This window comes from Plasmodium gallinaceum, assembly GCF_900005855.1.
Source record: "Plasmodium gallinaceum strain 8A genome assembly, contig: PGAL8A_v1_10, whole genome shotgun sequence".
NCBI lineage: Eukaryota > Apicomplexa > Aconoidasida > Haemosporida > Plasmodiidae > Plasmodium > Plasmodium gallinaceum.
This window is the reverse complement of record NW_021628239.1, coordinates 161277-173966: the sequence shown is the minus strand read 5'-3', so window position 1 is coordinate 173966 and position 12690 is coordinate 161277. Positions and strand designations below refer to the sequence as shown.

At 15.8% G+C, this 12690-nt stretch overlaps 4 protein-coding genes across 4 annotated transcripts; 3 read left to right on the top strand and 1 right to left on the bottom strand.

Moving 5' to 3' along the window:
* Window positions 1-454: 454 nt before the first annotated feature.
* On the top strand, window positions 455-1736 carry PGAL8A_00004300 (elongation factor ts, putative; the record flags this gene model as incomplete). The annotated part of the gene is made up of 2 exons (XM_028671437.1): window positions 455-1390; window positions 1602-1736. 2 exons carry the CDS (start codon window positions 455-457, stop codon window positions 1734-1736), a joined length of 1071 nt encoding a protein of 356 aa, XP_028528089.1.
* A 2006-nt stretch (window positions 1737-3742) lies between these two features.
* PGAL8A_00004200 (conserved Plasmodium protein, unknown function) lies at window positions 3743-4255 on the top strand (the record flags this gene model as incomplete). Its single annotated transcript, XM_028671436.1, has 1 exon — window positions 3743-4255. The coding sequence occupies one exon, from the start codon at window positions 3743-3745 to the stop codon at window positions 4253-4255; it is 513 nt and encodes a 170-aa protein (XP_028528088.1).
* An 887-nt stretch (window positions 4256-5142) lies between these two features.
* PGAL8A_00004100 (conserved Plasmodium membrane protein, unknown function) lies at window positions 5143-8883 on the bottom strand (the record flags this gene model as incomplete). The annotated part of the gene is made up of 1 exon (XM_028671435.1): window positions 5143-8883. One exon carries the CDS (start codon window positions 8881-8883, stop codon window positions 5143-5145), a length of 3741 nt encoding a protein of 1246 aa, XP_028528087.1.
* A 1906-nt stretch (window positions 8884-10789) lies between these two features.
* On the top strand, window positions 10790-12482 carry PGAL8A_00004000 (conserved Plasmodium protein, unknown function; the record flags this gene model as incomplete). Its single annotated transcript, XM_028671434.1, has 3 exons — window positions 10790-10844; window positions 11175-11231; window positions 11362-12482. The coding sequence occupies 3 exons, from the start codon at window positions 10790-10792 to the stop codon at window positions 12480-12482; spliced, it is 1233 nt and encodes a 410-aa protein (XP_028528086.1).
* Between the last annotated feature and the right edge of the window lie 208 nt (window positions 12483-12690).

Below are 12690 nucleotides of genomic sequence, written 5' to 3'. Positions count from 1 at the left end.
TATTTATATATATATATTTTTTTTTTTTTTTTTTTTTTTTTTTTTTGAATAGTTTTTTAGTAAAAAAAACATAAAAATTTTGCTTTATTAAAATAGTGTGTCAAATGTATTGAGATTAAATATATACTTTAACTAAAATTTTTTTTTTTTTGTGTTTATAAAGAAATTATACAATACATCATATATTGAAATGAAAAATGTTTACAAATTAAAATTAGTTAAATGAAATGGAAAAAAAAAAAAAAAAATTTATTTATATATATATAAAAAGAAGAGTAAAAAAGATAAATTAAGAAGGTAGTTTTTATATCTATTAATTTATCTTAATAACAAATTTTTTTAATATATAAAAATATGTATCACTTTATATTTTTTTTTTTTTTTTTTTGTTTTTTCCATTTTTACCAATTAACATAAAGTATAATTATACTATTACTTTTAAAAAGTAAATGAAATGAATTTATATTTTTCTTTTATTCTTTTATTTTTAAATAGTTCTTTAATTATTTTATGTTTTAAAAGTAATAAGAGCTTAAAATTAATTTCTGATATCAATAAATTTAAAAAAATAAAAAAAAATTTTAACAATCAATTATATTCATCTAATGAAAATTTGAAATTATTAAAATATGTAAGGAAGGTGACGAATGCAAGTATTCAAGTTTGCAATAATGCCCTAAAGAATTGTAATAATGATGTAAATAAAGCCATAGAATATGTTAGAAAAAATGCAAAAAATGTATCTATATCAACAAACATTAAAACACAAAAGGAAGGTTTAATTGGTTCAAAAATTAAAGATGATAAAATTGCTATATTAGAAGTATTAACTGATTCTGATTTTGTTTCTACAAATAAAAATTTTGTTAACTTTGTAAAGAACTTATTAAATGTCATATTGATCAATGATAATACTAACAATATATTAGACTTAGAATATATTGATGAAAATAATAACTTGATGGGAACCGTTGGAGATCAGTTGAATTATTTAAGAAATATATTTCGTGAAAATGTAAAAATAGGGAGATATACAAAATATATAAAAAAAAATGAAAACGAATTTTTGCATTTTTATATTCACAATGTAGTTGAAGAAAATGTAGGATTGTCAGGTGTTTTACTAGTTATGTATATTGATAATTTAAAAGAAAATTTAAAAATAAAAAAACAGCATATTGCTAATATCACAAATGATTTGGCGATGCATATAATATCTGCTAAACCCATTAATATTTCAGTTGATACCTTAAGTGAAAAAGTTATAATGAGAGAAATGGAGGTTATTAAACAATCATTAAAAGATATAAATAAACCAGAAAAAATTTTGAATAATATGATAAATGGAAAAATGAAAAAATTCTATAGTTCTGTAGTTTTACTAGAACAGGTATAAATTATATAAATAATAAAAATAATATAGGAAAAAATATGATACTTCATTTTTTTCTATTTTGATACTTTTATTTATTTTTCTTAAAATCACATTTACTATATTCATATACGTTGTGTTTTTCCCAAAAGTTTCATTTTTCATTTATTATATATATATATATATATGTTTAATTATTTTATACATAATATTTTACTCACTTTTTTAGGAATATATGCTCGATGAATCTAAAAGAAAAGTTTACCAAGTTATTAAGGATTTTTCTAAAGAACATAATATAAATATAAATGTAGAATATTTTAATTATCTATCAGTAGGAGAAAAAAATATTTTAATAGAATAAAGAAATTTATGTTATTTGAACATAATTATGTCTACTTGTTTGATTATTTTTTTTTTTCATAAATAAGTTTTTTTAGTAAAATTTTTTGAAATTTTTAAAAATTGAATCATAATAACATAGGGAATATATGAAGACATTTAAGTACTATTATTAAAAAACATATATAAATAAGAATTATAATTTATTTTAAATAAAAAAATACTTTGAAAAATTATTTTTATTCAAATATTCAGAAATAGCAGTTTTTGCACAATAAAGTATATAATTAAGTCTCTGTTTTTATAAAAAAAAAAAAAAAAAAAAAAAGAGTCATAATTTTTTATTTTACATTTCCAACCTATTGATATAAAATATCATTTTAAATATATTAATCTTTTAATATACTAATAAAAATGTTTGCTTTATTTTTTTACTTAATATTCAAGATTTTTATCCTTTATAAAATGAATGAAAATTGATTAAATTACAGTAATTATTTTTAGGATAACATTTTCATAACAATTATAGAATTATATAAAGTTTTTTTTCATAATGATATTAATGTATTTCTACTTTATTATTTTAAAAATAGTTTTTTGAATTAAGTTTTTAACAATTTATTTTTTAGTAACAAAATATAAAATGGTGGGAAAAAAAAAAAAAAAAAAATGAATCTTATTAAAATAAATAATATAATATAAAAGGAAATATTTTTATATAAGATTCTAAATGATACAATAATTTTGTATAATTTGAGAATTGGATCAAATTATTTATATGAGCATTCTAAAATTACATAATATAGAATTGCCTTAAATTATAATATGGAAATGTTATGATAAAAAATTAAGAATTAACATAAAATTTTATAATTCTGCTAAAATTGTATTATGTCTTCATTTTAATAACAAAGAATATGAGATATAAAACATAAAAAAAAATATATTTTATATACTGTTTTTTTTTTTTTTTTTTAAAATATAGAAAATAATATAATATCTATATTTACATTTAAAAATTAATTCATATAAAAATTTGAATCAAAATTTTTTATGGTATATTAATTTAAAACTATAAAAAAAAAAAAAAAAAATAAATTAAATATTGCAAAAAATAAAAAAGAATAAAAATAAATTAAAATGAAATATCCAAACAAATAAAAAGTAACTAAAAATAAATATATAAAGAGAAGTAAAAAATTATCAGAATATTTTCATAATATTTCTCGTTTAAATTTTTTATTGTTTTCTTATAAAATTTAAAATTTTTTTTCAAAAATTTTCATTTTATTTAATTCATTTGCAAACTGGATTTCTTTAGATAAATGTTTTTTTATTGAATAAATTATTATTGAGAATAATCTCTTTATAAAAATAAACTTATAAATTTTTTTTTTCTGTTTATTTCCTTTAGTATTTTTTTTATTCATTTTTCTTATTTATAAGATTTTAATTTTAACGATTTTTCATGGATTATATGTATATCTTTTAAAATTTAAAAAAAACTTAAAATTGAAAAATTATTTTACATGAATCTGATGATTCACTAAAATTTATATTCATCTTATCTTTTAAAATAAAATAAAGTTTTAATATGTAATGGAGGAATGAAAAAAAAAAAAAAAAAAAGTAACAAGATAACAAAATAACAAAATAACAAGATAACAAAATAACAAAATAACAAGATAACAAAATAACAAAATAACAAAATAACAAATTAACAAAATAACAAAATAACAAAATAGAAATGAAAATTGTGTAATGCAAATATAACAGTATTAAAATGAAAAGAAATATATAATTTAACATACTGATATCAATGAAAAGGAGATAATTTTTTTTTTTAAAATATGTATACAATAAATTTTGTAGAATTTTTTTTCAATTAGAAAAATAATAAACATATAAATTTTACTGAAAATATTTATAATATATAGCAAAAAAAAAAAAAAAAAAAGTTTCATTAATTTAAAAATTAATATATATGCTATTTAAATCTTTAATGTCTCCATTTGTTTTTTGCAAAGAATGGGAGAACAAATTCTTTATGATAACTTTCCTTTAATATTTTTGAACAATGATGAAAATGAAAATTTTGATGATAAAAATGAAAGGGATTTCCGAAAAGAAATAAAAAATATTATAGAAAAACTGAAATTATTACGAATTGAAATAAATGAAAAATATTCAATAAGGAGTGTACTTGAGGAAAAACTAACAATATTACAAAAGGAGGAACATGTAAAACAAAATAATATGAAATATATCATGAATTTTTCTGAAAATAATTTATATGAAAGAGAAGTTTTAAATTATAAAAATAATATAAAATATTTAAAAAAACAAATTAAAAATAGTACATGTAAAATAAAATTGCTATTAGAAAAAGAATTTAAAGTGAGGAAACAATTGCAATTAAACTATATGGCTTTATACGATTTATTAAGTGAGCGTATTAATTACATTTTAAATGATTATATAAAACATAGAAAATGCTCTTGTGCTATTTATGCATATCAACAGGAAAATAAAAAAGTATAATAAATGTTAAAAAAGGTGGAAATAATAACTTTTACATAATACTAGAAAAATAATTTATATACAACTTAATCTACTAAAATCATTATATAATCCCCATATATTTGTTTTTTGTTTTTGTCTATTTTCTTTTTATTTTTTTTATTTCATTTTTTTTTTTTTTTTTTTTTTTTTTTTTTTTTTTTTTTTTTATTTTTTTTTTTTTTTTTTTTTTTTTTTCATAATATATATATATATATATATATAAATATATGTATATATATATGTATATATATATATATATATATATTTATTTTTTTTTAATTTTTTTTTTTTTTTTTTTTTTTTTTTTTTTTTTTTTTTTTTTTTTTTTTTTTTTTTTTCTTTTTTTTTCTTATATTTTTTTTTTTTTTTTTTTTTTTTTTTTTTTTTTTTTTTTTTTTTTTTTTTTTTTTTTATGGTAATAAAATTTTTTTTTTTTTTTTTTTTTTTTTTTTTTTTTTTTTTTTTTTTTTTTAGTTTATATTTATTTAATGATTACATATTGAAGTAATTTTTTTTTAATTATTTTTTATAGAGTACTACTTTTGGTATTGCTTTATACTATTTATATTCTTAAAATTGTGTAATTTTTTTTCTATTCTATAGATTCATATAAAAAAAAAAAAAAATACATATATATTTATTTGTATATAATTTTAATACGTAAATTATTTTATTTTATTTTTATTTTATTTTATTTTATTTTATTTTTTTTTTATTTATATTCTAGATAGTTGTAAAATTAAAATTAAAACTAATAAATTAATTTTTGATATAAAAATTATGAAAAATTAATTGTACTAAAAAATTATTAAAACAAAATAAAAAGAAGCATAAGTTTTATTAATTTAATTAAAAGATAATTTCATCTAATTATATATATAAAATTTTTTACTAAAAACAATATTTAGAATTTTATATATTTCTTTAAGCAAATAAAATATATATGTATGTTCACATAAAAACATAAGAAAATTAATGGAAAAAAAGAATTTTAAAAAAAATATATTTTTTTTTATTTTTTTTGATAAATGAGCAATATTTTTTAGAATATAGAAAAATATGAAATTATTTTTTCTAAGTATTTCAAAAAATTGAAAAATATCTATGTATATTTTATATAAAAAATTTAAATTTTCTTTTAAATTAAGATAATAAATAACTTTATTATATTTTTCATTATTGTTTACGTTGTTGTCTTTGTTATTATCATTTATTATATTATTATCTTGATTATTAATACTTATATTGTTTTTTACTGTTCTATTTTTTGATGTATTATGTTTTGTATAATTTAAATAATTATATGTATTACTTATTTTTAAATCAGTGTTAATTTTATTAAAATGGTTACTTAAGTTGTTACAGCGATTATTAATATGTTCTAAAATGTTTTTTTCAGTATAGAAATGTTTTTTCAAGGTATGATATACATTTATAGAATGCTCATGGATTAATGTAATTACACATTTTAAATATATGAAATAAAATTGTTTTACAGAAAAATTATCATTTTGTTTTTCTTTTTTTTTGTTTTTTATTTTATTGAAAGAAATTAAGATGCTATATATATCAGGATTTTTGTTAATAGAAAAAATATGAAAATTATTAGTAATCCACTTTTTATGGTTAATTATACATTTATAATATGACTTATTCTTATTCAGATATCTTCTTATGAGGTGATTATTAATTTTCGTATGTTTATACTTTTTTTCATATTTAATCTTGGTTATCATGTAGTGTTTTTTTAAAAACTTTAATTCTTTCATAAAATAGCAGTCAAAATCACGAAATAGAGTTATAACTGTTTTCTTTTTTTTTTTTTTTTTATTAGAACAACTGTTTTGAAATAATAAAGGAATAATTAAATTATAAAATAATTCATGAAAAAAAAAATTGTAATTACAAATGCAATAAAAGATATTTCTTAATGCATTTGTGTAAAAACTGAAATAATAATTTTCATTATAATATTTACTTAAAAACTTTATCATGTCTTTTAAGGTAGTTTTGAAATTTATTAAAAAAAATTTTATTCTATTATACAAAAAATAAAAGTTAATATCTTCTCCATAATTTTTTTTTCGTAAAAATATATAAATTTCTAAATATGTATTTTTTATATATATAGATTTATTTCTTATAGTTGTATTCAAAAAGTAATTTTTATTTACATTATCCATACAATTTTTACAAATAGCTAACTTATTTAAATTCTTTTTTGGATTGCAATAGTTATAATTATTACAAATGCTATCAGAATATGTATTATTTATATTATCAACGTTATGATAAAAACTACTATATTTTCCAATTTTTGTAACAATACTGTTATTTTTCTTTTTATAAGGATTATTAAATTTACAACAATGCAAATAATTATTATTATATACATTATAAATTTCATAAATATCGCCACAATTGTAATAATTTTTTCTATAAAATTTATAATCATTTGGGAATATATGTTTATTATATGATTTCTGAAAAATTAATGAATTCAAATTATAGGTGTACATGTTTTTTTTAAATATCACAAAAAAAAAATTATTTAAATATTCAATTAAGAAATAGTATATCTTTTGAATGTAAAGTAAAAGATACATATTATGAAAAGCATAGTAGTAAATATTTTTATGTAAAATAATTTTATACTTTTTATAAAAATTTTTTTTCATTGAATAAAGCTTTGAATGGAAATTATTTTTTATTTTTTTTTTTTTTTTAAAGCAAAAAAAGAATAGAAAATTATATAGAATAAAAATATGAGATGCAGCCATATAGTTGTGTGATTTACACTCTAAAATTTTAAAAAATGAATCAAAATTCTTATTTAAATATTCTAGAAAATTTTTCAATATAACATATTTATGCTTATTCCTATTTTTGTAATAAATAACATTATATCCAAAATCCAATAAACTATTCTCATTCCTCTTATTATATAATTTTTCAATTATATGTTTTTTAAAACCTCCTTTTTTATTATATATTTTTGTCTTAATTATATTTTTCGTAAATATTAATTTCTTTTTTTTCTTATATATTTTATATTTGTTTGAACTAATAATTATTCTAAGAAAAAATAAAAAAATATTTGAAGTATTTCTTTCATTCTTGCCATTCTTTATAATTTTACAATTTTCTTTCAAATACATATCAACGTAAAAATAAAAAAGAATATTTTTTATATTCCAGATGTAATGACATTTCGCATCTATCTTTGCAAGTTCATCTATAAAATAACTTATTTTTTCATGAAAACTCAAGGTTTTATATTTTTTTAACAGACTAATTAAGTAATAATATAAATTATAATAATTAATATTATATATAAGGCATATATATATACAAATTATAGTAAAAGAACACTTTTTTTTTTTTTTTTTTTCAATATAATTTGTCTCAATAATAGATAATCTTTTTTTTTTTTGACATTTTTTCATATTTTTGTATTTAGCAACATAGCAATTATTTGTTAATTTTTTATAATTATAAAAAAATTTGTAATAGAAGAGTTTTAAATATTTCCTAAAATAAAGAGGAGAAAAAATATTCTTCCTTAAAAAATAAGTAATCTTTTTCATACATTCTATTGAAATGAATTTATTTTTATATACATATTTTAATAAAACATACAAATGACAAAAATTATTTTTTTTTATATTCATTATAGAGTTTTTCGAAAATGATAAACTACGATATTTGTTATGAAAGGATTTAAAAAGACAAAAACTTTTTAATAGTTGTTCATTAATTTTTAAATTAGATATTTTATAATCCATATTAAAGAATTTCATGTAATTAGCACATATTTCATTAAGGTAAAACAAAGTTTCTTTGCATAAAATTAAAACTTTTTTTTTTTCATTTTTTTTTTCTCCATTTCCATTTTCATTAAAAATATATATATGGAATAAATGATTCTTAAGTAATTTTTGTATATCTTTAATTTTTACTTTATTAAAATGTATATATAAGATATCATACAATTCCTGATAATCATTAAAGAATATGTTATTTTTATTTTTTTTATTGAGAATGTTGGGCTTTCTTAACCTGTTTTTCTTTTTCTTTGAGGAATTTGTTGTGAAAAATAATAAAAATAAAAAAAGAAATAATATTTTGTCTTTCTTTTTAATAATATTATTTTCATAATGTAACAAAGATAATATATATGTAGAAAAGGATAAAAAAAAATTTCTGTAATACTTGAATTTATTTTTTTTTTTTAATTGATTATAGTAAAAAAATAATATTTTTAAAATGTTATCGTTCCATTTATATGAATGATTATCTAAACATATATCATGTTTATTAAAATATATTTTAAAATCTGTCTTCTTTTCTCTTAATATAATTCTGAAGAAATTTAAAAGTAATTTGTCATTTTCAATTTTGTAAAAATTTATATTTTTTGAGTAAAATAGATTATTTACATTTAATTCGTTACATGAACAAATTTCTATTGTGTAATTTTTTGAGTGTTTAACTAATAAATATTTAACAAGTCTTCTTAAAATGTAATATGTCAAGACATTTTCGAAAAAAGAATAAGATTTTAATATTTTATTATTAACTAACAAAAATGTTTCAAAATTTATCATGATTCAGATTTTATTAAAAATAGATAAAAAAAAAAAAAAAAAAAAAAAAAAAAAAAAAAAAAAAAAAAAAAAAAAAAGGTAAAATATAATATATATATATATATATATATTTAAAATGGAAAATAAAAAATAAATTCANTTTAAATTTTTTTAAAAAAAAAAAAAAAAAAAAAAAAAAAAAAGGTAAAATATAATATATATATATATATATATATTTAAAATGGAAAATAAAAAATAAATTCAAATAAAAGTATTAAATTAGAAAATAACAGTTTAAATAATCTATCATATTATGTAAGTAGAAATATAATAATAAATTAAAATATACATAAATTAAATATTGTGAAAAGAATAAAAAAAATAATAAAATTTAAAAGAGTCGAGATATTTATTAAATTAAAAAAAAAGTTATATATACCTTAATCTAAATGATTAATTTAATAAATACTCTCATTTATATTTACGTAATCAGTTAGTTTTTTTATGTATATTATCCATTTATGTAAAAAGTGGATTTTCTCAAATGAATTTAAAAATTTTTTTTTTTTTTTTTTTTATTTTTTTTATTTGGATTACTATAATAATAATTATTAAGTAGTATATTTTACATTATAAGATTAATATATTTAATTTTTTATGTTATATCTAAATGAAACTTTATTTTTTCAAAATATGAAATTATACTTTTTTCTATATAAAAATATTTCAGATGTAAAATACAAAGTATACTGCTTATCTGAAGATAGCATATATTATTTTTAAGTGTGAGTATAATTATTTTAATAATAGCAATTAAAATATAACAATATAATTAACTTTTTATTTTGCATTAGAAGAAAGGGTTAATGCTAGAACCACTATATTGTTTTGAGGATATTTAATTTTAATGATTTAACAGATGTATTGCATGTTTTATCATTACATCGACAGTTATATGTAAAAATATTTTTAAAGAAAAAAAAAAAAAATAAAGTAAAACAGATTAAAAAGTAAAAGAAATAGGTAAATAAAGTAAATAAAACAAAACAAAATATATCTTATAATACAATTCATATAAAAATAAGATAATGAAAAACTACCAAAACATAAAGAATTAAAGTAATATATAAATGAATAGTACATATAAATAACATAGAATATTTAAGTATTATTCATAATAATTTTATTAATTTTTTTGTTTCAAATTTACACTTGATTTTTATTATTTTATATAAATTTCTTTATGTGTATTTTGCATTTCTTTAAATGAAATTAATATATAAATTATATTTTTGTAAAACTGTTTCTATAAGATGTATCAATTTAAAATAAAAATAAAAAATATGATTCTTTTTTTTTTTTTTTTTTTTTTTTCATATTAAATGTTTTATTTTTTTTTATAATTAGTTGCTAAGTTTTTGCCCACTAAAAATATTATTTTTTATTTTATTTTTTTTTTTTTTTATTTTTTTAGAATGCATCAAATATATATAAGAAAAAATATAATTGAATGTTTTTGGTATACTAAATTTTATTATATAGGATATCTATTTTTGTTATGAAATTTTCGTATTTTAAATTTAATGTTTTTTTATAATCATAAAACTTTTGTTATTTCTATACAAAAAAATGTACTCTTTCAAAATTATTTTTTGTAACTAATTTATTAAAAGTAAAATAATATAAAAAAATGATATATAGAAAGATATTAAATTCAAATTTAATTTATCCGTTGTTACTAAAAAAATTTACGACAGAAACCCAGTAAAATGCTCTTAATATTTTGTAATGCAAAAAAACGAAAAATAAGTTCTAGAATGAATCTTCAAAAATACATGATATTCTATATTTATTGAAAAAATTATATGATAATAAAAACACATAAAAATAATAACGAAGAATAATATTTAAGAAAATTATTATTTTCATGATTGTTTTATCCATTTATACACTTTTATTAGTATCATTTAAATTAATCAATGGTTAGTTTACGCAAAAATTATATATTTCTATTTTCTAAATAAAAAATTTGTGGATAAGTATTTTGTAATAAAATAAATGTATAATTTGTACATTTATTAACTAATATTTTATTTTTAATGAAAAGATGCTTTTTAGAACGTTTTTTTTTTTTTTTTATGTTCTGTAGATATAGAAAAAATTAAAAAAAAGCATATATATAAGTATATGAAAAAATAATAAACGTTGTACGCTTTAGGAAATTTATAATTCAAAGGATAAATATTTATTAGTATATTATATACCATTATTATATACACATATAAATATATTTTTTTTTTTTTTTTAAACAGGAGCATCATATTCTGAAGATAGTACAAAAAAAAGATCAAGGCTATTGACATTACCAGGTAATTTCTAAAGGATAAAAAAAAAAAAAAAAAAAAAAAAAAAAAAAAAAAAATATTCAAATAGAAAAATATATTTCATATTGTAATATTTTATTTATATACGAAATGTAATAATTTATTTTTTATATAGCTAATTTTTTTTCAAGCCCTAGGAAGAAAAAATTATTTTCTTCTTATAATTCTTCTAACTCTGAATCATCCAGACCACGTATAAAATTAAGAGAAAGGTTTAGATCTCATAGCGAATGTGAAAATACTTCACATAAAGATGATTTAAATTTTGGTGAAAGTTCTTCAAATGAATCATATTTAAGTTTATCTTCACTGGAAGATGAATTTGAAGAATCGCAAAAATTGGGTTTAATCCCGAAAACCAAATTGCCAACTAGTTATGATTTTTATTTAAGTGATGAATTGACAAGTAATATTAATCAGAACATTTTGTTTCAAAAACCTTATCAATGTAATCTCAATAATGATAACTCAGAAGAAGATGAAAAAAATAAAACTTCATCAAATAAGATTTTTTCTCTTAATAGAGGAATGTTTAATCTTCAAACGAAAAAAGATAATACAGATAAAGTTAAAAGTTTAGATAAAAATGAAAGTAAAAAAAATTATTTTGCAAGACCTTTATCTTTTATAAGAAGAAGAAAAAGTAATAGTAATTTTAGAATTAGAGATACATCACATTTGCAAAGTAATAATGATTGCAAAAAAGATTACAAAAATTATGCAGTTAGAGGTATATTTACATGGGCTAATAAAGATGTTGATATGCTTAGAACTCGCCCACATAGAACGTGTAGTTTAAGTTCTCATGTGGAACGTAATCTTAATTTAAAAGAAGAAAATGAAGAATTAATAGAATTGTATGCTTCATGTATTAATGAATTAAACAAACTTAAAAACGAAGATAATTTAGAAAGTAGGATAAATGAAGACAATTGTTTTTTTGAAGTGCCTGAAAATAAAGACGTAGAAAGAAAAAAATTTATGAAAAGCAAAAGTGAAGAGTTAAAAAAAATGTCTTCAATTTTTAGAATGTACGAAATTAAAAAAAAGGAATCTAAAAAAAACATATTAACCCGCTCATCTTCTCTTAGAGGACATGATAAAGGTATCTTTGATGACAATATTAATATAAGTTTGACATTTAAAAAAAAATTAAAGGAAAATAAAGAAGAAAATACTTCAGGTGATAATGTTAGTGAGCATTCATGCTGCATAGAATCAATTGACAATTGTTAAAAACATGTAACATAAAATATATATACAATTATAAAAATAGAGATAATAAGGAAAATATGATAATATAAATAAATTTGGAAAAAAATATAAAAGAAAATACTTTTAAAAAAATTTAAAATATAATTGGACGATACATATAATATCTCATAAATGAAAAATATAAAAAATGAAAAAATTGTTTTTACCTTTTTTTTTTTTTTTTTTTTTT